At 43.2% G+C, this 27,312-nt stretch overlaps 2 protein-coding genes across 6 annotated transcripts; one reads left to right on the top strand and one right to left on the bottom strand.

The window, feature by feature from the left end:
* Positions 1-537: 537 nt before the first annotated feature.
* Positions 538-22,872, top strand: CS (citrate synthase). 2 transcript variants are annotated; one of them, XM_055577905.1, is made up of 11 exons: positions 538-673; positions 11,349-11,399; positions 12,013-12,120; positions 12,826-12,891; positions 13,208-13,339; positions 13,960-14,148; positions 19,334-19,533; positions 20,228-20,357; positions 20,474-20,575; positions 20,773-20,982; positions 21,289-22,872. In XM_055577905.1, the coding sequence occupies exons 1-11, from the start codon at positions 632-634 to the stop codon at positions 21,457-21,459; spliced, it is 1,401 nt and encodes a 466-aa protein (XP_055433880.1). In that variant the 5' UTR covers positions 538-631; the 3' UTR covers positions 21,460-22,872. The 2 variants fall into 2 exon arrangements, with proteins under 2 accessions (XP_055433880.1, XP_055433884.1); XM_055577909.1 differs by lacking the exon at positions 538-673 and adding an exon at positions 5,711-5,884.
* Positions 5,850-26,983, bottom strand: COQ10A (coenzyme Q10A). Of its 4 annotated transcripts, XM_055577924.1 has the most exons (6): positions 26,657-26,983; positions 25,977-26,123; positions 25,003-25,195; positions 24,671-24,772; positions 10,800-10,970; positions 5,850-9,277 (listed from the first exon to the last, which is right to left on the bottom strand). In XM_055577924.1, exons 1-5 carry the CDS (start codon positions 26,776-26,778, stop codon positions 10,842-10,844), a joined length of 693 nt encoding a protein of 230 aa, XP_055433899.1. In that variant the 5' UTR covers positions 26,779-26,983; the 3' UTR covers positions 5,850-9,277; positions 10,800-10,841. The 4 variants fall into 4 exon arrangements, with proteins under 4 accessions (XP_055433899.1, XP_055433913.1, XP_055433894.1 ...); XM_055577938.1 differs by lacking the exons at positions 5,850-9,277; positions 10,800-10,970 and adding an exon at positions 16,707-19,680 and having other exon boundaries at positions 26,657-26,981; XM_055577919.1 differs by lacking the exons at positions 5,850-9,277; positions 10,800-10,970 and adding an exon at positions 22,703-24,403 and having other exon boundaries at positions 26,657-26,981.
* Positions 26,984-27,312: the final 329 nt, after the last annotated feature.

Here is a 27,312-nt window from a genome sequence, read left to right as displayed (position 1 = left end):
ATTCTGGCATCATAGCCTGTGTCCACATGATGTCACCTCTATTGCCATTAAGTCATTAACCAATGACATTGATCAAGAAAGCATGCCAATGGAGTACGATCAGTTGCCGTGATAGTATTAAGGGGTTGGCTTCGGAGGCCCTTTCAAAGGTCAAAGGCCTTGGAGCTTTTTTTTCTAACAGCCACCTTACAGTTAACCCTAAACGTGTTAAGGGCAAGGGGAAAAGCCTAAGAAGGAAGTTAACTGAGTTCTCAGGCACATACTTAACCACCTACACGCTTCCCCCCGCCCATCCACCCTCAATTAGCCCACCTCGGACGGTCCAATCCTCCCCGCCACAACTGCTGTCAATGGCTTAGGACCCGCCCCCCCACGCACACTGGACCAATGGCCGAGCTCGAGGCGTGTCCCCTGAGAGGGGGCGGGAGCGGGTTCCGGGCGGTAGGCGGGGCCTCACCGAGGACCCCGGGCTGGGCGCCGCCGCCGGCTCATCTACTCTTTCCCTCAGCCTCCTCCTTTCAACCTTGTTCCCCTCGTCCGCGCGGCCTCTAGTGCAGCGGCGGCGCCTCCCATTCCTGCCGCAGCTCTCTTCCCTTCTTCCCTCCTTGACAGATCCCCGAGTTCGCCCGCCATGGCTTTACTCACTGCGGCCGCCCGGCTATTCGGAGCTAAGGTGAGCATCTAGGAGGGACCGCGCCGTTCCAGGGTGGGGCTGAGGCGACTGCAGGCCCTCAAGCCCGGGGTCTCCCTCCCCTACCCAGGCGCACCCCAGCGCGTCTTAAAGGGGCCCTGCGCTTGGCTGGCCGCCTGCTCTGCTTGGAGCTCCCAGGGCTATGTGCCTTCCGGCCCACTGCGGGTGAAGTGAGTACTGCCCGCCCAGGCCTGAGGTCTTGGGCCGGTGGGGAGGCCGGACCGAGCTGTCACCCCGCGTGTCAAGGGTAGAAGAGGCGGGGGTGCTTGGCCTTGGAAAAAGGAGTGAAGAACATAGATGTATTCCACTGGGATTAGGGAAAGAGCCTGTTTGGAAGAAAGGGCTGGCTAAGAGAAGTGTCAAGGGTGAGCAGATGTGCTCACTCTATCCTGGGCCCGAGCTGGAGCCGTGGCTAATTTCAGCTTCGACTGGGTAGAGAGGTCCTTGACAGTTTCAAAACTGCCGGCTTCCATTTCTCCAGCCCAGTTATTTAAGCCTTTAGTGACCAAGCATAGCAGTTCCTTCTGGAGGAATGCGACTCAGGTCCTCTTTGTCCTTGGGACTTTTGCAGTTACTCTATGTAGGAGGAGCTTGGGTGGGGTGGAGGGCTTGTGTAGAACCTTCTGCATGATTATCGCATGTGATTGAGGAAAACTTGTTCCTATAAACTGCAGGCTGATAAGTGAAGATAACTGGGCGGGAGATAGTAATTCCAAGGTTACGTCCTACTACTTGCTCGCTTAAGTTTTACTGTTGCTTTTAAATATGTTCTACCCAAGAAAGGTTCCTCTTTTGGGGGGCCCTTTTACTTTTTAAAAATTTATTTGGCTGCAGCACACGGAATCTAGTTCTCTGACCAGGGATGGAATCCAGGCCCTCTGCATTGGGAGCGTGGAGTCTAAGCCACCAGGGAAGTCCCATGGGGGACCCTTTATTTGACTTTTGTTGTTGTTGGGATCATAAGGAATATTGTTGCTTACACAATGTCTTCAATTTCATATTGCCAAAATTACTTTTGTCTCTGGGTAACTGGGTCCTTTAAACAGAAAGACTGGTGTGCTGAGGGGTCCCAGCCTTCTAATCCAAGCAGGGACAGTCCCACAAGTGACCTTGACTCTTGCAAAGAACTTACACTGTTTTCTTCTGCAGACAAATTAAAGCTGCCAGCACCTAAGGGGAGGAAAGGAAAAACCTAGAAAAGTTTTGGCTTACAGTGTGTTATCTTGAATGGTTGGCAGTTAAAGTAAAGCCTGTAGCATTTACAGGTTTTTCCAGGTACTCAGCAGCAGCAGCAGCAAGGTGGAGGCTGGCCATTTAGGAGATACTTGTCTTACTTGATGGTAGTTCCTTCCACTACCAGGGAACAGGGAAAGGAAACCTATTGGGAAATGAAGCAAGTTCTGGATAGTGTTTTGGCAGAATAGGAGATACTATAATTAGCTCATTCCAGAGCTGCTAACTCTACAGTTTGAAACTGCCTTTGGAATTACATTTGAATTTAGTTTTTATCTTAAACCTCTGGGGAAAGAAACTCAGAAAGTTTTTGAATTGACAAGGCAACCTAATTGTAGTGATCAGTATTGTTTTGTTTACTTTCTTGTTGGACCTGAGGATCCTAGAAACCTGTATATTGGAAGCCCTTAGAAGGCTTTCAACCTTTATAACAAAGCTCAACAGACCAAGCAGTGGAAACTTCCTGAGATCTAAGCAGTATAGCCAGAATACCAAGAAGTCTTTCAATCTGACAGCATTGCTAGCACCTGCCTGAACTTTGCAGATTAGCCTACAGCTTAATGGTGCTCAGTTTTTCCTTCGCTATTAAGGTAGACTTTAGAAGGCAAAAATAGTACCTACCACTTTGATTCTCAAAGTCAGGTGTAATTCACTTTTCTGAGAAAACTTTTTAACCTTGCTGCTGCTGCTGCTAAGTCGCTTTAGTGTGTCTGACTCTGTGCTACCCCATAGACGGCAGCCCACCAGGCTCCCCCATCCCTGGGATTCTCCAGGCAAGAACACTGGAGTGGGTTGCCATTTCCTTCTCCAATGCATGAAAGTGAAAAGTGAAAGGGAAGTCGCTCAGTCATGTCTGACTCTAGCGACCCCATGGACTGCAGCTTACCAAGCTCCTCCGTCCATGGGATTTTCTAGGCAAAAGTACTGGAGTAGGGTGCCATTGCCTTCTCTGTTTAACCTTGCTAGGAGACACAAATGCTAATTATTGTTCTGTTGTTCCACCCTGCCCACTGTCAGGTAATTTAATGAGCACCTGAGTTGAAGAGACCACCTCATTCAAAGCCTTAAGGTTATTTGACTTCTTGTTTATCTGAACGAATTTCTAGTAAGCAATGGCTTTAGTATTAGCTGTGGGTGCCTTCGCTTTGTGCTGTCTTTTCATAGGTGATCTGAGTTGGGAATTAGAGTAGATCCACCAATTAACTTCTGCATTCTTAATACCAAAGTGACAGACAGCCCTACTTCTTGTATCTTTGAGAATTATTCCTCTAAGCTGTTTGATAACTTTAGTTAAGTCAATCCAAAAGTGTTTCTAGATTATTTCTAGACTTTTTCAAGACACTTTACAGCAAGCCCACACCACTACACATCTCTTCTGTAAATTCAAGCCTGAAACTGGGTTCTACACAATTGAGTCAGTTTTGTCCTTTGAAATATTAGTTAAGCTTAAAGCCCAAAGCTTGTTAAGAGCAAACTCTCAAACTTCTTTGATTCTCTGCTACCCAAAGTGATGGCAACTGCCTGATGGCTTATAAGATGAATCAAAGATGAACAGTGGAGAGCGATGCCTCATCCTGTGCTAGTGGTGGAGTGATTGTATTTGTTCTTCCTGATGGTCTTTAGATTGGTAGCCCTTGAATGCATGGGTGTAGGGAGGCATTGAGATAAGCAGGGATTAAGCAGGTAATCAGAAGGGAAGGCTGACATTCCAAGTGGGCAGGAGGCGGGAAACCAGACTTGGTGGAGCTTCCTAAAGCCACAGAGTAATTCCTTCTGCCCTGTTTTTGGGGCCTTATGTAATAGAGTTGAATAGGATTTGAGTGAAATTAAAACCAGTAGAGAGACAACTTTAGCAGCAGATCTTAGGATCTGTTTTTCAGTTCTTCCCTGAAATTGCCTGAATTCCTGTTTCTTTTAACATGTTATCATTTTAAAAGATCTGTAAGTAAGTTCACAGTGAGCATCATCACCTGGGGTGGCTTGTTTACATTGCACGTTTATGAATCCTATATGCAGATTCTGGTTCAGCAGAGGTGGGGTGGATCTGGAAATTTGTATTTTTTCAAGTGTCTCAGTTGACTGCTTGGTGATCCCCTCCTGTTGGGCCAATAAAGCCACATGCAGTCCTTTTTGCTTATAACTATATTTAATATATATGTGTGTGTGTGTTGGGCTTTTTTTTAAATTAGTGATTTTTTAAATAAATATGTATTTAGTTGATTGCATCAGGTCTTGGTTGCACTACACAGAATCTAGCACAGATTCTCTAGCTGTGTCACATGAGCTTAGTTGCTCCTTGACAAGTGGGATCTTAGTTCCTCAACCAGGGATTGAACTTGCGTCCTCTGTATTGCAAGGCAAATTCTTAACCACTGGACCACCAAGGAAGTCCCTAACTAGTTATTATTTTTAAATGACTTCAAAAGTAGCTGTAGTCTGTTTTAGACTATTTTCTCTAGATAGGTGTTTAGCAACTATTAAAGAACAATAAGAATTTCTCTAAAAGAAAAATTAGGACTCAATTCTTTCCTGAGGCTGAATTGGTGTCCTTTGCAGTCTTCTTCATTGAATAATCAGCGAACCTTTAGAGAAGGGTCTGTTAGACAATGGGAGTTGGGCAGAATTATTAAGGGAATTCTTGTGAGTATGAAGGGCATCAGAGTACAAAATCTAAAGATTTCTCTGCTCAGGCTATTAAGTGGCCTGACCAAGTAGTGCGGGTAGACTTCCAGTATTACCCTTGTGAAACACAGATGTTAAATGGCTTGAGTTCTCTGACCTGGTTCTGGGGAGAGAGGAGTCTTTGTCCTGCGTGTGTTCATTTTTACTTAATGCAAGTTGTTTCTTCTGCACTGGAAGCCTTCATAGCACAAGCTTTTTCTTGCAGTTATTAGAGAATTGTGTTGTTTCATCAACTAAGCCAGTTCTGCTGGCTTGGCAAGCTCTGATCTTTTGTTACTGGACAAGGGCGCTAATAAAATCAGGAGCATCTCTCACAAGTTTTTTTTTAATTAATTTTTAAATTGAGGTGTAGATTATTTACAGTATTTCAGGTGTACAACATGGTGATTCACAATTTTGTAGATTATATTCCACTTATAAATATTATTCTGTATTGGCTATGTTCCCTATACTATACAACATATCCTTGTAGCCTATTTATTTTATACACAGTAGTTTGTAGGCTCACAAATTTGATGTTGGAGCTCCTGGATATGTGCCAGGACATGTTCTGAATGTGTGTTTGATGGAGTATTGAAGGAAATTTGGCTTTTCCCTTGTAGAGTAAGGGTCCTAGATATGGATCAATGATGATAATAGGCTAAGAGGAATAAGAGAGAAATAACTACATTATTAAGTAAGTGCTTATCCAAATGGGATTCTACTGTTTGCAGAATCTGGGGGAGAAGGGAGTAGTTTTAATTGATTTTTGTTAAGGGACTTGGCCAATACCCTAAAGTATTATAAGCAAATCTTTGGCAGAATTTCCTGCATGTTTTATTTGTCCTTTTCCTCCCTTGGCCTTTTAAGATAGAGGTTCCCTTAATTGTATTTTTCTATCCTAGCATAGCACATTTGACAGCTGCAGCCCATTTCTATCAGTAATAGCCAGCTCACTAAAAGTTATTGGCATGGGATGGCAGCATGTGGGGTTTGAAAAAGCCTTTTAGTGATGGTAATTCCCACCACCCTGTAGAGAATTCTGGCAGACAGAAGCTGTGAGCCTGGCCCTTGTCTTTGGAAGTAGCTCCTACCGTCTCTCCCCATGAAGCAGCTGACCTACTGAGGCAGATGATTCCCGGATTCACCTGACAGCCGCCTTTCCTGTAGGATGACTCCACACGTGGCATGTAACCAAAAGCCAAAGCTCAGTTGCCACACCTCCAGAATTGGGGGGAGGAGCTAGGAGTTGAAAGTTCGGGGATGACTCAGAGATTTGTAAGCTGGCCTATTCTATCTGTGAGTATAGCCTGAATGCACTGTACCAAAGCCATTTAGCAGCTTTCACTGGTAGCCAGGAGGTAGATGAGATGAGGTATGTAGCCTAAGGTACAACAGCCCTCTAACACCTCCTGCTGGTAGATTATAGTTAGTTAAATTTGTTTCCTCTCCCTGAGACTCTTCGCTTGGTCAGGAAGCCCTTCAGAAAGTTGGGGCTTTATTTCCTGTTCTTCAACTACAGGGAATTATTCACTCACCCCTTCCTCAGACTTGACTGTCTCTTTCCTGGGATCCAGCTCCACAAGAGAGTTGTGACACAAGTTGGTAGGTAACAAGCCTGCACATAACTAAGAAACATGTTTACTGATCTCAGCTATGCAGAACGCACTGTTCTAGATGCTTACATGCAAATTATTTCATGTAGTCCACTTGTCTACCCTGAAATTGGCTTTATTACCAATTTTGAGATGTCAAAATTGAAACTAGAAGTTAGGTCTTAGAGCCATGGTAACACAGCAGGATAGTAGCAGGACCTGAATTTAGGACTTGACTCTTAATAACACCACATCCTAGACTCTTGGTGTTCTCCCCTCTGCTTCCTTGCTTAACACTTTAAATCATGAATGTTTCTCAAACCTTACTGTCGATAGGAATCAACCTAGTGAGTTTGTTAAACTACAGATTTGGATTCAGTAGGTCTGAGGTGACACCCAAGATTCTGCATTTCTGACAAGCTCCAGGTAATGGTAATATTGCTGGCCAGGCAGTCATATTTTTTAAATAGCAAGGTTTTTATGTACCTTTATATATATGTCCTTGTTGGAACCTTAGGATCAGACTTTGGAGCCAAGTAGCTTGAGTGTTATCCTAGAAGTGGAGAGGGCAAGGGAAACAGTAGTAGTTTTGCTTTAGATGTCTCAGTTATTTAGTAATGGAGCTGGGACTGGAACCCAGATTTCCTTTCCTAATTCCAAGCCATGTGCTCTGTCTTCTACATCATTAGGTAAAGGTATCCTAACCTGAATTTTTTCCAATATTCTACCCATATTGATTGTTTTTAAAATCCTTCATATTTCTTCAGTTTTTTTTTTCCCCCTAGGCTGCAGGGTGAGCTAAAATATGACTAAACTTGACATTGAAGAGTGCTGGAAAGTAGCCATACTATTTAATTTTCTATATTTATTAAATAACAAATATAGAGCACTTGGTGCTGTGTGCCAGGCATGATCGTAAGTGCTTCATAAATATTGACTTAATTCATCCTCCTAGCAGTGCTTTGAGGTAGGTTCAGTTATTTCCATTTTACAAATATTTTCTCAGGTCCTCTCTCTCTCCTCCTTCTGGGACCTGCATAATGCGGATGTTTGTGCATTTAATATTGTCTCAGAGGTCTCAGACTGTCCTCATTTCTTTTTTTTTCATTCATGTCTTCAGGCTCACTTATCTGTTTCTTCTGTGTCACTTATTCTGCTATTGATTCCTTCTAGTGTATTTTTTATTTAAGTTATTGTATTGTTTATCTGTTTAACTTTCCTGATGGCTTAGATGGTAAACGTCTGCCTACAATGTGGGAGACCTGGGTTCGATCCCTGGGTAGGGAAGAGCCTCTGGAGAAGGAAATGGCAACCCACTCCAGTATTCTTGCCTGGAAAATCCCATGGACAGAGGAACCTGGTAGGCTACAGTCCATGGAGTCGCAGAGAGTTGAACAGGACTAAACTTAAACTTTATTGTTTATCTGTTTGTTCTTTAGTTTGTTGTTAAACATTTATAGTGTGTTGATCAGTGCCTCTATTCTTTTTCCAAGATCTTGGATCATCTTTACTATCTTTACTCTGAATTCTTTTTCAGGTAGATTGTTTACATTTTAGAGATAAGGAAATTAAAGCACAGAAAGATTAAATAACTTGGCTAGGCTCACACAACCAGAAGTATAGTAGGAACAGAATATTCTACCTTCACTTTGGAGCTACATAGCCATGCTATTCACACACTAGCATTATTTTTGCAAATTGGAGATCTGGCTAAGAAGTGTTGCAGATGGAGATTAGGGACAGCTGAGATCAGCTCTCCTCAAGTTACTTTGAGGTGCCTCATTAAATGGCAAAGACATGCTCTACAAAGGAAATTAAGACTTTGCTGGTGGTGCAAGTATGGTAATACTTTCCATCTGATGCCTTTAAATGATGTTGCATTCTTATAGCCTTGTTAGTTGACCTTCCACCCTTTTCTTTCTGATTTCCTTTTTTTTTTTTTTTTTTTTAACCTTAAGTGAAGTAAAAGGAGAGGGAAGCTCATTGATTCTAGTAGTTCTCTCTTATAAGGGGAAAAAACTGTTTTTGTTTTATGTTCATACAGGCATATTGGTGGAAGAGAGACTTCCATTCTGAGAGAATTTCATTTTCATCTTAAGATCAGGCTTTCATTCTGTCAGCTTAGCTTGGATACATTTTTTTTTTTCTTATGCCTAAGATTTAACCTTAGACTATTCTTATAATGTCTTCCTCTTGCCAGTGAAGTAGCCAGCCATTATAGAAACTTAAAGATGTTTTAGAAGTGAAAAAAGTATCATTATGGAGAGATTTCAACTTCTTTTTTCTCTCAGATGGTATGTTCCCCTATAGCCTCTTTAAAAGCAAACCCACATAACCAACTACCCACAATTAAAGGGTCTGCTGAGTGCTGATGTGGTCTCCAGGAGATAGGGCTTCTATAATAGGGGATCTGTGGGACCGTGGAGCATGGGATAGCTTGAACATGGAAAGTGCTGTAGAAGAGTAGTTTGAACCCACTCAAGGTTTTCCCTTGTTCACTTTTGGATGACTAGTAAGATAAAGGAAATAGTTATTTCTTGAGTGCTGGGTGCACTCCCATTCACCCCATGTAGGATGAACAGGCTAAACAGCTATTTGTGCTGTGTACTTTCTGCCCAAATGGTCCTCACTGAGCTAGAGGAGATTCTTTAGAAAGTTAATGAGAGGAGTCGCAAGCAGCCCTCATTAACAATCTGAGGCCTTCCCCCTTTGTTTTAAGGCCACATTAGCTTGCCTTGTGTTCTCTGAATTTAGCTTTGGATATTCTTGGCCTGGGAAATCCCATGGACGGAGGAGCCTGGCAGGGGTCACAAAGAGTCAGACACAACTGAGTGACTTCTCTTTCTTTCTTTTGATTCTTTTTAAAATAAAGTTTTCTGAAGGGTCTCTTCCCTTTCCATTTCTTCCTCCTGCCCCAACAGAAAGAGGGGTATGAAATTCTAAAAGCCTCAGGCACTACTCAGTCTCACCTTAAGCATGTGGTGTTTTGGAATTTATACAATACCACTAGTTCAAATGATTTCCAGCGCAATCAGACAGCAACGCAGTACAGTCGGCCCTTTGTATCCATGGGTTTTGCACCTGTGGGTACAACCACCTGTGGATCAAACACATTTTTTTAATTCCAGAAAGTTCCAAAAAGCAAAACTTGCACTTGCCATGTGCTGACTACTGGCATAGCATTTACTTTGTACTTCCAACTATATAGCATTTACATTGCTTTAGGTATTATAATGGAGAAGGCAATGGCACGCCACTCCAGTACTCTTGCCTGGAAAATCCCATGGACAGAGGAACCTGGTAGGCTGCAGTCCACGGGGTCTCGAAGAGTCGGACACGACTTCACTTTCACTTTTCACTTTTGTGCATTGGAGAAGGAAATGGCAACCCACTCCAGTGTTCTTGCCTGGAGAATCCCAGGGATGGGGGAGCCTGGTGGGCTGCCGTTTATGGGGTCGCACAGAGTCAGACACGACTGAAGTGACTTAGCAGTAGCAGGTATTATAAGTAATTTAGAGATACCTTAAAGTATATGGGAAAATATGCATAGGTTATATACAAATACTACACCAGTTTATGTAAGAAACTTGAGCTTCCTCAGATTTTGGTATCTGTTGAGGGTGGGGAGGTTCTGGAACCAATACCCTCTTGAATACCGAGGGATGACTGTAGTTACTTAAAAAAGTGTGTCTGACTTTTTGGCAAAAGGAGAGGTATAGACGTGCTACATGGTTTGTGTGTGTGTGTGTGTGTGTGTGTGTGATCTGTAGTTTGCAAAGTGCTCCCACGTCCATTGTAATTTAATCATCACAAGACAGCCCTGTGGGATATAGTGGGTATCAGCGCCATTTTATAGATGAGGACCCTGGGGCTTATTTTTACTATTTAATTTTATCTTCAGAATAATCTCGTGAAGAAAAGTCAGCCTCCTTGCCTAAGTCCTTACAACTTGGTAGTAGTACAACTGGTTGTCTTTTTCAAAGGCAGTGTTGAACTTTCTGTTGCAACTCAGCAATCTTCATAGAAAGTTGTGTTTCTTGGGGGGAAAAAACGATCTCTAAATATAGAAAAATATAGCCTAGCTACAAAATACAGAAGCAATCTAAGTGTCCATCAAGAGATGAATGGATAAAGATGTGTGTGTTATATACACAATGGAATACTACTAAGCCATAAAAAAGAATGACATTTTACCATTTTCAGCAACATGGATGGACCTGGAGTGTACCATGTGAAGTGAAGTAAGTCAGAAAGACAGATGCTGTTTATCACTTACATGGAATTTAAAAAAGAAAACTAGTGAATATAACAAAGAAAAATACAGATATGAGAATAAACTAATGGGTGCCAATGGGGAGAGTGAAGTGGGGCAATAACTATAAATGGAATGTAACCTTCAAAAATTATGAATAATGTTGTACACCTGAGACTTACAGAATACTGTACAAGAATTATACCTCAATTTAAAAAAAAATTTGTTTGGTACAGGTGTGTAAGTGATAAACTCTCAGCTTTTGTTCACCTGAAATGTCTTTATTTCACCTCCTTTAAGAGTTTTTTCTTTCTCACCTGGGTACACAAGTCTAGTAATTTCTCTCAGTATGTTAAAGCTAACTTACCAGTTTTCTAGTTTCCATTGCTGTCATTGAGCGTTCTGATTGTTACTTTGTAGATATCCTGTCTTCTCCACGCTTTTTCCAGGAGCATTTCAGGTAGTGTTGTAAAAGGTTGCTTTCCCCTCTGGACTCTCCTAGACTGGAGAGGTTGAAGTGCTGCCAGAGGACTAGGTGCTAAAGAGAGATTACCAGCCTGGTTAAGGGATTGATCAGTTTCCTCGTTGCTTTTCTCAGGGCTCCTCAGAGCTACGGAAAGCTAGATTTTTGAAGGACTGGGTACTTTAACAACTGCCTCTCTGCCGTTTCCTTCATGCCTAACAAAGCCCAGCCCTTAGAACCCAGGTGATGGGAGAGGCTCTTCGGGGAGTGCTGATGAAGCTGCTGCCTCCATACTGGAAATTCTTTCCAGGTTGCTCAAGGCCTTATACAGCTTTCATATGTCAAACTGTCCACAGAGGCTAAAATAAAGAGAGAGAGGTTGAGGCATTGTAATTACTTGTTAATACTTAGGAAGGAGGACGGTTGTATAAGGTTTTGTGTTTTTTTTTGCAGAATGCATCCTGTATTGTTCTTGCTGCCCGGCATGCCAGTGCTTCTTCCACGGTAAGGTTTGGAAAGAGGACTGAGGATCATTGAGGCAGCTGGACCCTGGGGTGGGCTACCATCCAGGCTCTTATCATTATCCCAAGTGTCTCCTGGAGGTGACCAAGACTCTTGTTATAGCCTGTTATAGCCATTATTACTACTGCTATTTTAAGATAGCTAAATCACTGTGGACGTGATAAGGGCTGTGGGATTTTGGCTGGAAAAAAGTAGCTCTGTAATGTACTTCAACCAAAGTACCATTCTCTTCACCGACTATTCAAAGCGTTCTGTCCCATAAAAGGAAATGCTGGAGCTTATGGTATTCATTAGAAAATAGACTGTTCTCAAGTTTATAGTTTAGGGGTAGTTAAGTAATTCACATTATTGTGCAAACATCATCACTATTCATCTCCAAAACTTTTGTCTTCCCAAATTGAAACTGTACCCATTAAACAACTCCCCATTCCCTTCTTCCTCTGCCTGATTCTTTTACCCTCATCTGTACAGAGCAGTTGACCAGGCTTCCCTGACAGAGAAAGCCAAATTCTAAAAAGCAGTCTTAACATATCAACTTGGCAGAAATATAATCAATATTTTGATCATCACTTAACCTCTCTACTTCTCTTTTTAGAATTTGAAAGACATATTGGCTGATCTGATACCTAAGGAGCAGACCAGAGTGAAGGCCTTCAGGCAGCAACATGGCAAGACGGTGGTGGGCCAGATCACTGTGGACATGGTGAGGGCTGTGGGGTTTTGCCTGGAAAAGGAGCTCGGCACCACGCTGGGGCAGAAGCACCACCCTCCTCACTGACCATTCAGAGCATTCTGCCCCACATAGGGAAATGTTGAAGCTAATGGTGTCTGTTAGAAATTAGACTGTTCTCTTCCACAGATTTCATAGTTGAGGCTAACCTAATTCATGTATGGGAAAGGATGAATGAAGTTTCTATTACTTTTCCCAATCCTTTTGGGCCCAAGGTTCTCTGTCTCTGAGTTGATCATCCAGTTAGACCATAGCTCTAGCTGGCCTTATAGAACAGCTTTAGGATGGTTTTTCTTCAGTTCTGAGAATCTCAGCAGCTCAGATGATAATTTCATAACACTGTTTAGCCATTGGTCTCCATCTTCTTTCCATATAGTCAATCCCATTCTGTTTACTTTGGTTGGTGGGAATGAGGGGAGAAGAGCAGACAGGAGAAAAAAATAACAAAAGGGAGCACAGGCAGAAACACTAACTAAAGATAGTGATTTCTCAACTTAAAAAATTCATTTCCAGCGTTAGCAGTCTTCCTTTCAAAATTACTTTCTATAGAAAGTTAACTCAGAAATCACCCAAAGTTTTGCAAGTCAGAGACTAAATTTCCTCCCCCAGATCCCATGAAGCTCTAACAAGCTCTTGCCTGAATTACTTGGACAACTTGTTACATCCTCTTTTCTTTAGATGTATGGTGGCATGCGAGGCATGAAGGGATTGGTATATGAAACATCAGTTCTTGATCCTGATGAGGTAAGAGACCTCCTGTCGATCACTAGTAATCACTGACTTTACTGAGTTGTGCACACCATGGATTAAATCACTAAGGGTGAGGAGAACAAAATAGGGCACATACCTATATATTTTGGAAGGTGAAAATAGGTACATATGGAATAGCTGAAAAATAACTTTACCTTTTAAATATATCAACTAGTAAAAGTACAAAGCAAGAGTAAGTTACCTAAAGATTTACATTTTGAAAGTTGTAACTTGTTGACAGGTCTGAAGAAAGTGAGATCAGTCAATTTATGTGATTTTTGAGTTGTAATCCTTACTCCTCTCCCTCAAGGGCATCCGTTTTAGAGGCTACAGCATCCCTGAATGCCAGAAACTGCTGCCAAAGGCTAAGGGGGGTGAAGAACCCTTGCCAGAGGGCTTATTTTGGCTGCTGGTAACTGGACAAATCCCAACAGAGGAACAGGTAAGCAGAAGGACATTAGCCCTTCTCATTCCCCTCCTTTGCCTTTTTCTAATCTCAAGCACTTAATATTATTCTGGTTATGGGTGATAGGGGAAGGAAATCAGAGCAGAGTTCTGTTTTGTAAGCGGACTGGATTGAAATCTCTTGGATTTTATTTACTTGAGGTCAATCTTTTCATTTTCTTTAAATTTTTTATTTTGGTCACACCAGGCAGCTTGCAAGATCTTTGTTACCATTTTGCAAGTTGCTCAGAGCCAGAGATTCAACCCAGGCTCCCAGCAGTGAAAGCGCCGAGTCCTAACCACTGGACCACCAGGGAATACTCATTGTCTTTTTTTTTTTGTCATTTTCTTCAATTTTGGCTGTGCTGTGCTGTGCCATGCGCAGGCTTTCTCTAGTTGTGGCACACAGGCTCTAGAGCACATGAGCTTCTCTATTCTCCAGTTGCAGCACGTGGGCTTTGTTGCCCAGTAACATGTTGGATCATAGTTCCCTTCCATGTCCCCTGCATTGGAAGGCAAATTCTTAACCACTGGACCACCAGGGAAGTCCCCTGTTGTCTTTTTATTTGTCTTTTTTTTCCTTGTCTAGTGTTATGAGCAATGTCTTCCTTTTCACAGGTATCTTGGCTCTCACAGGAGTGGGCAAAGAGGGCAGCTCTGCCTTCCCACGTGGTCACCATGCTGGACAACTTTCCCACTAATCTACACCCCATGCCTCAGCTCAGTGCAGCTGTTACAGCTCTCAACAGTGAAAGTAACTTTGCCCGAGCATATTCAGAGGGTGTCAACCGAACCAAGTACTGGGAGGTAGGAAACTTTGCTGTGATGATTGATGTTTGATAGAGATTCAAAGGACCTGAGTGCGAAGAAAGAAAAAGGAATGAAGAATCCTTAGGAAAATTACTACCCTGAGTTATGCCAAAGATTGATTTAACAAAATTTTATTGTAGGGTTGCTTTTTATGGGTCATTGAAATTACAAAGATAAATGAAGCATGCTTTCTATCACCAAGGTTTTTGATTTTAGTAAGGGTGATATACACGTAAAAAAGGAATTACAGTTCAGTAATCTTGCTATAATAGAGGTATGTACACAGCACTGTTGGAATATTGAAAAAGGTGTGACTTTAATTGCAGGGTCCCTGAGGAAGGTTTCGCAGAGTAGACATACCCTGGCCCCAAAAGATCCTTTCTCCTCTTCTTCAAATGAGAACCTTTTTAAGTTGGAAGAATGGCACCTAAGGCAATTTTGGAGTCTAGGAAGGACTGATTGCCGTCAGCCACAGTTTGGGCTAAGCCACTCCAGATACCTGTCAGGAGTGGAAGGGTAGTTAGTATCCTGGAATGAGGATGCAAAAAGCAAATGAGCTTTATTCTCTGAAAACACAGTGTGACTTCACAGTTTGAACTCTATTGTGAGAGTATGAGAAGATTGTTGGGCCTTATCCTAGTGCACAGGACACACTTCCTGCTCTCCTCTTTCCAATACCTCACAAATACTGGGTAAAGTACAATTTATCTGGCTAGGTCTACAGAAGGACATCTCTTTTTGTTTGTTTGTTTCTTATTTAGAGACAGGTAGTATAGGAATGGAAAAGTCCCTTTTAGCAAAGCAGATGCACTAAATGATTTTTGACCAGAAGGCCCCTAAAGAGTTCACTGTGAGTTCATACTATTCATAGAATAGTATGGCCCACTTGTCTGATGAAATCTCCTTGGGGTTTTGGCAAATCCCACTCCATTTGATTGGTCAGTGTTTACTCAGTGCCAGCTGTGTATGCAGAACTGAGTGCTATTGAGGGAAAGAGGGAGAGAAAGTTTGCAATTGATACTAGTCTGGTTGGCTTTGAGGAAAAAGGTATAGGAATGATGCAAACTAAACATATCCACAAGCATTTATGAAATCACAAATCAGCAGATTCAGAAGGTTGTATAATCTGAATATATTGTTTTTCATTTTCTTTTTAAAATGCTGTTTCAAGTCATTGTTATCTGTGTGGGTCACCATAACAGAAAAAGTTAAATCAAGCCCAACATTTCTTTTAAAACTTGTTTGTTAGAAATTGACCATTCAGGAGTGCCTGTTACTACTTATGATGCTGTTGTGTTGACTATTGTAGAGTTCTTCATACTTTGCAGTAAATACCTATAAGATATTTCCCAGGTATCCAAACAGGCTGCACTGCTTCACACTGTCCTTTATTGAATCAGGAAGATGAATCTTGTTCTCTGCTTGCTCTTGCCTCCGATTCAGTGTACAGGTATTGGTTGGTTGTTCTGCTACCTCTTGGGAGATGTCATTTGAGGGTGGCTGTCTTGAGGTAAAGATTGTATTTCAGGACTTTACCAACCTTGAGAGTATTTGTAAGCATTACTGATAATTCTGTCAGCCTCAGGATGTGTGTCTAATAAAGTTCATACTGAACAAAAGTTAGCTCCAGTAATTGCTCTAGTGGAACTTGGTGCTATTTTGCTGCCATGTCTTATATCTCTCTAAAAGGTCATTGAAGCACTATTCTACTATTCTGCTTAAGTAGAATTACAAGACAGTGTTCAACTGGTTATTTCTGTTTAAAAATTTATGTTAAAGAGTACATGTGATCTAAGTCTCTTCTAGAATTATCAGTTCATGCTGTTTTACATATATCTCAATGGATGATCTGCCTACAGCTTTCCTTTCATAGCAGTTTACATGACTTTAGATAACTAGTGTACTCTCTTGAGGTGAAAGAGTTAGGTCTTTTTATAATTGACTTAACTTCACTTGTGACTAGGAGATTACTCTGATGCACAAGCTGTTTAACTGTGAGGTAGCCTTAACATACTGTTGGATTGGGTAAAATTTGCAAAGTAGCTGACAGATCAGGTTTTTGTAGTAAGGCCTATGAACAGTATGTGTAGGGTTTGAAGCTGTCATTCCAACACCTAACAAACAACTCTTGAAAGCATCAGCTTGAATGCTTATACTCATCTGATTTAATCATCAGAACTACCCCATGAGGTAGACCTTACTGTTTATTCTCATTTTACTGAATGGCAAAGTTGAAGATGAGAGAAATAAAGTAGCACGCCCAGGGTCATGCAGGTAGTAGCTGGTGGAGACCAAGTTGAGACTTGAGTTTGTTTCACTCTAGGGTCTCTTCACCATTAATACTGACTCTTTGTTTTCTGTGTCCTCTTAATAATGATTGATAGCTATTAGTAGTACAACATTGTAAATCAACTATACTCCAATAAAAAATTTTTTTAAATGATTGCTTGCTAAGTACTTGGCCAGAATTTCTCTAGCCCTAGAGATGCTGGATCACAGTGATGATTATGGCCAGTTTTGTTACCTTTATTCCAGGCAGATGTGGTGGTGGCAAATTTTGTCTTTTTTTTTTTCTGAGGGTTTAAAGATGAAGAATGAGTTAGTACCAGTAGCTAAGTAGCACCTCAGTCTTATTCGCTTATTAAAGAAGAAATAAGTGGAGAAGGAAATGGCAACCCACTCCAGTATTCTTGCCTGGAAAAGTCCATGGACAGAGGAGCCTGGCAGGCTGCAGTCCATGGGGTTACATGACAGAGCATGTGTGCATGAGGGTGGAGGGTCACGGGTTGGTAGCAATAAACTGGTAGAACTAAAAAAAAAAAAAAAAAGAAATAAGGAGTTCTCTGTCCGTGTGTTTATCTATTGAATCTCTTGACAGTACAGCTTTCCCACTACAAAAAGCAGGGTAAAGATCCCACACTGTCAGACCTGGTCTGATACTAGCTGCTTCATAAACTTCATCTTCAGTGGTAGAGGTTGAAACAATCTTTTTGTAGTTTCTTTATGAATCGGTCATTCATACTTCACAAATAATTATGAAAATTAGTACATAGTCCACAGATGCCAGTTGGCCTAGCCCAGGATCTTGTTGTTCTTGGCATTCTGCTAATTGATCCAGGTCCCTTAGAGCTGCATATCGTTTATGCATACTTCTGGAAAACATCTACTTCCTTGGGGGATGTAAATCTGCAAGGAGGTGTGGTTAATAGTATGATTATCATGTAAGTAATCTCCTGAGAACTTGTGTTAGCTAAGTACTTCTTGCTTCAAGTAGCTTAATTTTGGCAGTGTTCTTATTGACTCTTGGTGGCACTGACAAAATTCAATGCTGAGTACTTGAGTAATAGATGACTTCACATAGATTATCTCATTTAAGATACTTATTATAGATTTTGTTCTTTGTTCCAGCAGAACTACTAAAACCTCATGACTTCTTACAGGAACATCTAGCCAGTTAGCTTGATAGAACAAGCACTATATAATATCATTCAGCAAGTATTTTCTCCATGGTTCCTATGTACTGTGACTGAAAGTAGAAATTTCTTTGTTTTTTTCTTTGGCTGCACCTCATGGCTTGCAGGAACTGAAGCCAACCAGGAACTGAACCCAGGCCTTGGCAGTGAAAACACCGAGTCCTAGCCACTGGACCACCAAGGAATTCCCCAATTTTTTTGTTACTAACAGAAAAAATAGGAATTCCCTAGCAATCCAGTGGTTAGGACTCTGCTTCCACTGCAGAGGACGCAGGTTCAGTCCTTGGTCAGTCAGCTAAGATCCCATAAGCTGTGCAGCATGGCCAAAAAAAAAAAACTACTAAGTTCCTCCCTAGAGGAACTTAAAATCCCTATGAGAAGATAAAATTGAGACATAAAAGTTGAGCAAACCATTAACATCACAAAAAGACAACCAGATGTTATATGTTGCTCTTAATAAATGAACATAGCGCTATTTATCAAAAAGTCTTGCTAAAAAAAAAAAATTGAACCTGAATCTGCTCAAGCCTCCATCTCTTATCAATTTGTCAGAAATAAAATGGACAGAAGGACATGTTAAATGACATCACAGGTATATAACCAGCAAAATCTAAACTAAGGGAAATTCTCCAGAACAAATGAGGCTGATTTTCTACAAGTAAATTGCAAAATAAAAAAAGGAGAGCAGAAGAGGGAACTTGAATTGATTAAAAACTACTTCAGAGACATCAGACAATTGTAATATAGGCTATTTTTCAGTAAAACAAACAAATGAGGGGGAGCTTTAATCAATGAATGAGGTGTGGAGGGGATTTCAGTACTGATTAGTTAATGATATTGAAGATTTGTTAAATTTTTTTCAGTGGGATAATGGTTTTGTGATTTTGATTATGAAGGATCTTTATCTTTTAGAGATACATGCCTAAATATTTACATGTTATATATGATATCTGGGATTCACTCAATAATTTGGGAGATGAGAGGGGAAAGTAAGGGTATAGATGAAACAAGCATAGCCATGAGTTAATAATTTAAGCTAGATTGATGCTTATTAGCTGAGTGGGTAACTTTGTGCCCCAATTTTTACAAATGAGGGATATGTTATCTTACAGGACTATTGTAAGAAAAGAAAAAACTGAAAATAATCTATTTAGCACAGTACCTGTTACATAGTAAATACTTTAAAAATGGAAGCCTTTGTTAATAACTAATGATTGAATGTCACTGTTTGACCCTTAGCATATATGGTAAATTTTCTTTGAAAGATGGAACATAGAATTATTAAATAACCTAATGTCTTAGCATATTCTTTGAGTGCAAAGTCATATAGTGGAAAAGATCATGTTTAAACATGTAAGGGTTGGAAATCTGACTTTGGCATTGACTGAATGCTCTGAGGTTTGGTTCCCTTTTCTGTAAAATGAAGGTCATTATATATTTTGTAGAATGGAGAAAAACTGGGAATAATATTTTAATATACATGGGATACCATGTGTAACTCCCTTGATGCAGTACCTGGGTCATAACAGTTACTCAGTTACATGGTCATTGTTGTTATTTACTCCATATATAACCACCCAGCATATAATCCAAATATCCATATCAATCCAAAAAGCCCAGTCCATGGAGAAGAGACACTATCCCTGCCTAACTGTTTTTTGCTGATGATTCCTCTTCTTTTTTCTCCATTTTCCTTTTCTCCTCATCAGTTGATTTACGAAGACTGTATGGATCTGATCGCAAAGCTTCCTTGTGTTGCAGCAAAGATCTACCGGAATCTGTACCGAGAGGGCAGCAGTATTGGGGCCATTGACCCTAAGCTGGACTGGTCCCACAATTTCACCAACATGTTAGGCTATACTGACGCTCAGTTCACGGAGCTCATGCGCTTGTACCTCACCATCCACAGGTGAGGGAGACCCAGCCACCAGGTTGCTGGATTGGTGGTGAATATTAAGAGAAACTCCTTGGGACTTCCCTGTTAGTCCAGTGGTTAAGACTCCGCACGTCCACTGCAGAGGGTGTGGGTTCAATCCCTGGTCAGGGAATTGAGATCCTGCATGCCACACAGTGCACCAAGAGAAAAAAAAGAAAAAGCTCCTTAACATTCTCATCTTTTGGGAACAGGTGGTAGGCAGCAAGGAGACGGAAGCACAGAATATGGAATGATACAAAGCATGAAAGGGGTCTGGTAAAGGCACAAGAGGTCTAGTGAAATTACTATAACCACACACACAGTAAGCTAGTGCTTCTAGCTAGGAAAAAGAACTAGCTGTTCGCGTTAGGTGAGCCCTTTGGCTTTCCAGGAGCTCCCTCTTCTGGCCATTGCTGTTAAAGCTTGAGTGAAAGTCAGGGAGCATGGCACACAGGTTGGGCATCATCAACCAATAACCTTTCCAGCTCTGTGGATTAGTGAACAAAGGCTGATGATAACTTTGGGACATCTCTTACAAGAGCTTATGTATAAATGACTGGCTCTAGGCTGGTGTGAACCCACAGCTAGGCAAGTATGTGACAGTAAGAGAACAGCAAGGTCCCTGTTAGCATAGTCTGCTCCTTTTTTCCCCTTTCTCTGGGCCTTTATTCTCCTTTCTTCCCCACAGTGACCATGAAGGTGGCAACGTAAGTGCCCACACCAGCCACTTGGTGGGCAGTGCCCTTTCAGACCCCTATTTGTCCTTTGCAGCAGCCATGAATGGGCTGGCAGGGCCCCTGCATGGACTGGCAAATCAGGTAAGACTCTTCTTCTCCTGCTCCATGTTTTTCTACTGGCATGCTTTTGTTTCTGATCCTGGCATTCTCTCTTGGCGTATACATTGACACTCTTATTCTCTAAACCTTCCCCATAGGAAGTGCTTGTTTGGCTGACACAACTTCAGAAGGAAGTTGGCAAAGATGTGTCAGATGAGAAGTTACGAGACTACATCTGGAACACACTCAACTCAGGACGGGTGAGCAGAGATACTTAGCAACTAAGAAAGAAGCCAAGACTAAAGTTCAATAAATTGAAAGAAGGAAGGAGAAAACAATGAGATAACTTCCTAAATTAGAGATTTCTTTTCCATTTGTCTGCCCTGAAGAATTTAGAAAAGACAAAAATTTATGCCTGAGAATACAACTGGTTTTCCCCCAACCCCATCCTTTGCAGGTCGTCCCGGGCTATGGCCATGCAGTACTAAGGAAGACTGATCCACGATATACCTGTCAACGAGAGTTTGCTCTGAAACACCTGCCTCAGGACCCCATGTTCAAGCTGGTTGCTCAGCTGTACAAGATTGTGCCCAATATCCTCCTAGAGCAGGGCAAGGCAAAGAATCCATGGCCCAATGTAGATGCTCACAGCGGGGTGCTGCTCCAGGTGAGTCCTGCTTTCCTCTAATTTATACCATATCCTACTGTTCTCTGCCATGCACAAAATCAACTCCCTAGTCAGAGCCAGGGCTCTCACACCTCCTTCCTCAACCCTGTTGATAAAGTTGCCTGTGGTGTAGAAAGTGGGGGCTGGAGGGAAGGGATGATGATTTCCTTTCAGAATGCAGTTGCTATACTTTTCCCAATCATTTCTATTTAAGGCTAATTGGGTTAAGGCTTTTAATCACCCTGGACTTGTACATGCAACTACCCGTGGGCCTTTAACACAACTTTTTTCTCTTTTACCTTACAGTACTACGGCATGACGGAGATGAATTACTACACAGTCCTGTTTGGGGTATCACGGGCACTAGGTGTATTAGCACAGCTCATTTGGAGCCGAGCCCTAGGCTTCCCTTTAGAGAGACCCAAGTCCATGAGCACAGATGGTCTGATGAAGTTTGTGGACTCTAAGTCAGGGTGAAACTGAAGATGGGGAGGAAACTATCCACCAGAGAGTGAGGGATCTTTAAAAAAAAAAGTATACTTTTGTTTCGGGGCTTTTAGAGACTTAAGATTAAATTGGATCTGAGGCACTGATGATAAGTCTGAGGTTAAAATATAAATTAAGATTTTTAAAAGAAAAGTAACCCGTTCTTCCCTGACCAGCTCCCTTCCCCTGCCTGGTGTGAGTTGCCCACCAACTGTAGGATGACCAGGACTAATGCATGTAGTGTGGGTTAGGTTTCACCTCACCCCATCTTCAGAGTGGGAATCTGGCTCCTCTTTCCCTAGGTCAAAGCTGGTTGCAGAGAATTTGCCATCACTTCAGAACTTTTGGTTCTACTCTGTCCACCTTTAATAGGCCAGCAAACCAGGACTCTACCCCTTCTGTTTCCATAGGAATCATGTTGGATTGTCAGCTGTACTAAGCCCCATTAACTTCTCCCATGCACACAGAGACTTCCTAGCAAGATCTATTGGTGATGCTATGGCCTTTTTTTTTTTTTTTGGTTAAGCTACCAGATGATCATAAAGGCCATGGTATTTGTTGTTGACTGGCAACCAATATTTGGTTTTTATTTTTCTTTTTTAAAATTATCCTATTAAAATTAAGATCTAGGAGTGTTCTATTCCCCATTACTTGAATACTCACCTCTTTCCAGATTTTCTATACCTGCTGCACCTCAAGCCAAGGTTGCTGTGGACCTTCCCGTCTTGGTCCTTCCTAGAGACCTCTTTTCAGCAGGTATATACAGCACTGTCTACTATGTGGTCTTTCCTAGTTATTTGGCTTTATCAGTGCTTAATGTGAACTAAGTTTTTACTTCCTTGGAACACAAACCACTACTTTCTGACCTTTTTTTTTTCCCCTTTAATATGCTATGGGCTATAGAACAGGGACTTAGGAAAGACCAGCATGATATCTTCATGGCCTGATCCTAGGAGTACTAGTACCTCTTTCTGAACAGGGAAATGATTTTTAAGATTGGACATGGTCTCCTTTGACTATCAGGTGCTGGGGCTGAGGACATTAAAAATAGTAAACCTCCTTCCTCATCCCCTGCCACAAGCCAATATCCCTTTATTTATCAAGGTTCTTATCCTGTCCCTTCCCCAAGAGCTCACAGTACACTGTTTGTTTTAGAAGCCCCATATGCACAGGTTTCAAGTGACTCAAGGTTCTACTGCCTTTTTAAGAAAGGATTAAAAATACACTCCTGCTGTGCCCCTCTTCCTCTCTTGCAACTCCTGCCTGTGTTTGTGTGGATCCCTAATCCTCAGAACCATGCTGTTGAGATGGATAATACTGTCTGTAAACCCTTGGGTAACTGTCATGATGCAGACTCCAGGTTGTTCTGTATAAAATGCAAAATAAATGTTTTTATTAACAATGCTTGAGCCTATTAATGAGGCCTAGAAGAGTCTCCATTCTGAGGTAAGGAGTCTGGCTAGCAAGATCCTAGACTTAGTAGGTTATAAGTTACCCTGTGCATCTCTTTATCTTTAGGCATGTTTGGCACTCACTTAACCTAATCAGAAGACAGGTTCCCTGTGAGATTTCCAAAGAAGATTGCTGCTATCTTAATGGTTAGAAGTCCTTGACCTTTAGCCTCCATCCTTCCTAAATTTGTTGTAAAGTAGAACACTCAAGGACTAAAGCCGAGACCTCACAACTGCTTAGGTGACTAATCCAAGGAAGCTGGTCCAGCCCAGTGGGTGAAAGGAAACTATACCAAGGGCAGTTAGGGTAGGACAGCTGACTCCGGATCTGACCCTCCAGAGGGCTCTGGAGCTTTGTGGAATGTCGATCCTTCTTTGCTGCCTCCCTTACAGATCCCCCAGAATAAGAGGTGGTCTGGAGGGCATCAGTTATATGGGAGGTCTGAGACCAGATTACTCTGTCCTGAGACTCCTGCTGCAACTGACCTTCTGAAAAAGTCTATAAATAGGCAAGGGAGTGGGTACTAGGTCCTGGCTTGTAGAATGTGCTACTATAGTTAGCAGGGACGCTATGTCCAAGAGGCCTTCTTGCACCTTCGCTCCCCTAGGAAAGGAAGCCATGACTTTCTTCTGCTCTGCTATATCTACATTATTCCCCCAAGAAGCAATATAAAAAAGCCAGATTCACACTGTCACAATTAATTTATTGAAATTTTATAAAAACTCAGGCCAGGTAGAAGACAGCCCAGGAGTACAACTGTTCAGTGCTCTTTTGCTCCTTGCCCCTGTGGCACTGATGGCTGAGAAAGTCCCTTGCTCTCCACTAGCCAGGCAGCATGGAAGTAAGGTCATAGGGATTTCAAGCTGGGGCCAGATCTCAGGCATCTCCTGAGGCATTTCAGGCAGGCAAGGTTATTGACCACCCAGTAGCTCTGTGTCAGAACAAAGAGTTCAATTTCTTCAGTCCTAAGAAAAGCTTTCTTCCCCTGGTCAGACACTAAGGCACCTTGACAAGAGCTCAGAGACAACCGTGCAGCCCCCACTATAATTCAATGTGAGAAGGTGGCAGGCTTCAGGCATATGGTGCTCTCAGGATAACCCTGACCCTTTCCTAAGCATATCTCCTTTCCATGCCTCCTTGCCTTTTCTTTCTCCCAGCATTTCTAGCCAGCTCAGAGCCCAATTTTGGGGGATTTCAGAGGGAGAACAGTAATATGAACATGGACTCTTCTCTCAGATTGGAACAGGAGCCAAATAAATAAGAAAATTGGGTGAGGAGTGGGGGGAGAGGCGAGGCTAGGGAATAATGCTTTGCCTCAAGCCTGGTGCACCTCATGAAACATCAGTTCACGGGGGACGGCTGTTTCTGGACCAAACTTGGTTGCTGCCCGGCGCTCGAAGGCAGCGACATTCTTTTTGACAACCTCATCAAAAAAGATGGTGGCCAGCTGGGAGTGCAGCAGAGAGCGAAATTCAAAGGAAATCTGGGAATGGGTAAGAGACAGTCAGAAACTCTTCAAAACCATGTTGGATAGTCCCTGACCAAATGCAAGGGTACTATTCAGTGCCTTTTCCTCCCCCCCACTCCTGTTCCTTAGATCTCCTCAAAAGCCCTAGGACTGAGTACAAAGTACAAGTGTGATACAAGCTGACCCCTGTGGAGAGTGTCATTGACTTGGGAAGTAACTGTCATAGTACCTCAGCTCAGCCCCCACAACCCAGTTGTAGCCCTATGTAGCCTCCTGACTCACCGAAAAGTCCACAGTGCAAGTTCGAGGATAGGCAGGAATTCCAGGGCTGAATCGCCAAATGGTCTCTAAGTGGTTGAAGAGCTTGCCATCAGTGCAAACAGCCTAGAACAAGACAGGTAGTTAAAGAATATTACAATGGAATGAGACCTACATCAGGTGTAGGAAGCTATACGAAGGAACTGAAAGCCATTTTCCTTTCCTTCAAATATTGGAAATATCTGACACATGGAGATAGAAAAATCATAAGGAAAGCCAAAATAGCCCTTAAATGTAAAAATGCCACAGAACACAGAAAAAAAGATCCTGATAAATCACTCCCAATCAGGCCTCACCTTGACCATATGAGGTTTGACCATGGAAACAGCAGAAGTGTAACGTTCCACAACAGGTGGAAAGCCAACCTCCAACTGGGCCTTCAAGTGACCTTTGCGGCTGGATACCACCAAAGACTTCTTACACCAGGGCACAAACTCACGATACTCCTGGACATTGGCTACCACCTCGTACATCTCCTGCATTGAGTACCTAGGGGAAGGAGTCACAGAGGCCAAGAAGCTGCCAGTTGGCTCAGGTTCCTCCTTGCCATAGGCACCCTCCCCTCATACCTTTGCCCACCAATCATGTACCTTCAGGAACTAGAGATCCCAAATAAGCCCCCATGAATGATTTTGCAAGAGCAAATGTCCAGATTTCCATGATGTTAATGCATCTCAAGTCTTGCCATTTAGAGAGTGTTTTTGAATTTACTATCTATTTTGATCCTTAAAAGGGTCATGTCCGGAGAACCGGGATGACTGGTGATTCACATAGGGACGCAGATCCCAGCTCTATAACTTTTTGACAAAGCGGCCCTAGGAAAATTATTGTTTCCATTTATCTTCTCTGCAAATCATAATAGTAGTAAGTGATTCATAAGTTTGTTTAGAGGATCAAATGGGAAAATCTGTGATAAAACACCTGAACAGCCTAACTGCTAGCAGTAGTTAAGTGTTCAATAAGTGTTAACTCATATTTGCTCAGAATACCTAAAGTCAGGTCAGTAAAGAAATAATACCCTATTGTCTTATGTTATTGTCCAACTCTGGTCACGTTTCACAATGTACCTGCACAGCAACCAAGAAGAGGGGGACTAAGATTGGGAGGCTGCCAAAGGAGGGTAAAGGATCAGTAATACCACTGGGGAGAGTGGGATGGCCAGGGATGAATCTTGCCCACTATGGCTACTCTTACCTTCTACCCTGGACATGGTGTTTTGTTTGTCGGGAAAAGGAATGTGGAGGGATACTGGACAGGAGAGCATGCTCACCCCATGATCCGACGCTCAGAGTAAGCCTTTCGCTTGTTGGTGAAGGGGGCAGCAAAGCCCATGAAGGAACGGCTGGGAGGTAAGCCAGACTCAGTCGCCAAGACCTGGGGAGCCCGGGGCAAAAAGAAGCTGCAGGACATCGGAAATCTAAGGCCAAAAGGAAAGGAGAGACAGTGTCAAGATTCTTTCCTTGTGGTCCTCAATCATTCTCAGGTGCAGAAGAAGAGGGGCGCATCCCAGAAGGAAGGTCGTCCAAACCAGCTTTTCCCCTAGCACCTGCTGCAGCCCGCCAGGCTCCCCGGCCAGGCGGTCACGAGTGCGAAAGGTCGAGGGCGGCTGAGGACAGTGCCGAGGGAGGAGATGGGAAAAAGGGGTGCGTGCGAAGCTCCAGTTGCCTTTGACTGGAGGCTAAGCTACTGCTGAAAGCAAGGACTCCCGGGATGCCTCACAGCCCCTGGGGCCTCGCAAGCCGGCGGATGCCAAGGCACCCGCGACTCGGGGACTGCCTCGCGAATAATTTGCAAAAGCATTTCCCCAAAGCAACACATTATACCCCAGGGTATGATCACCGCCGCCCTCCCACCGCGCTTGCAGCCAGAGTTGCAACTCTCCACCTCGGAACTTCGGGGTCCTGGGTGACCCCCTCGGCTCCAGCGCTGACGCCCGCACCTCCCTCTCACCTCATTGGTCCCGGCGGTCGCGGAGGGCCCGGGGGCGGAGCCGGGCGCAAGGAGAGGCCGCAGCAGCCCCGGGCCGCGGCGCGCGTCCCAGCAGGGAGTCGCCGCGCGCCCGCCGAGGCCATGCGCGCGACCCTCCCTTGCCCTCTCTGCTCTGATAGCGGCCGCGCCCTCCTCACTCCAGAGGGAGAGCGGAGGGTTAGCCGCAGTCGGGCGGGTTCAGGGCCGGCGAGGGCAGGGGCGGCGCGGGGCGGTGGCTGTTCTCGCCCAGCTCCCGCCCGGGCGGCTGGATAGCTTAGAACTGAAGCCGCTCCCGCCGCTCCCTCAGCTCCCAGTACCCCCACGTCACGCCGTTGCCATGGCTCGGGACCGGGAGAGGGGGGAAGGAAGGGGACCACGCGGCCTGTCGGGAGATGTAGTTTCACACCTCTGGCGAGAAAGGGCAAGGGCGCTGGAGTGGGTATTTGAGAAGCTGCAGACATGGCCCGGTGGGGCGAGGTCAACAGGCAAACTACTTGCGGGGTCTGATCACGGGCCTGATACATAAGCACAGAGGTGGCTTAGTGGCCGTGTCAACAGCAGATACCCTCGGTCTTCTGCACGTCTCTTAGAGCCTGTACTATATTTTGCCTTGTTTATAGTTAGAAGTTCCATTCATC

The sequence above is a fragment of the Bubalus kerabau genome, chromosome 1, assembly GCF_029407905.1.
Source record: "Bubalus kerabau isolate K-KA32 ecotype Philippines breed swamp buffalo chromosome 1, PCC_UOA_SB_1v2, whole genome shotgun sequence".
Taxonomy (NCBI): Eukaryota; Metazoa; Chordata; class Mammalia; order Artiodactyla; family Bovidae; genus Bubalus; species Bubalus kerabau.
This window is presented reverse-complemented; position numbering and strand designations above follow the sequence as displayed.

Coding starts and splice junctions, on each gene's coding strand:
- CS (XM_055577905.1), top strand. CDS start 632: ATGGCTTTACTCACTGCGGCCGCCCGGCTATTCGGAGCTAAG. Junction 12,121..12,825: donor GCCAGATCACTGTGGACATG/GTGAGGGCTGTG, acceptor TCTTTTCTTTAG/ATGTATGGTGGCATGCGAGG. Junction 19,534..20,227: donor TTGTACCTCACCATCCACAG/GTGAGGGAGACC, acceptor TCTTCCCCACAG/TGACCATGAAGGTGGCAACG.
- COQ10A (XM_055577919.1), bottom strand. CDS start 26,778: ATGGCCTCGGCGGGCGCGCGGCGACTCCCTGCTGGGACGCGCGCCGCG. Junction 25,196..25,976: donor TCTGAGCGTCGGATCATGGG/GTGAGCATGCTC, acceptor TCCTTCCCCTAG/GTACTCAATGCAGGAGATGT. Junction 24,773..25,002: donor TCAAACCTCATATGGTCAAG/GTGAGGCCTGAT, acceptor GTCTTGTTCTAG/GCTGTTTGCACTGATGGCAA.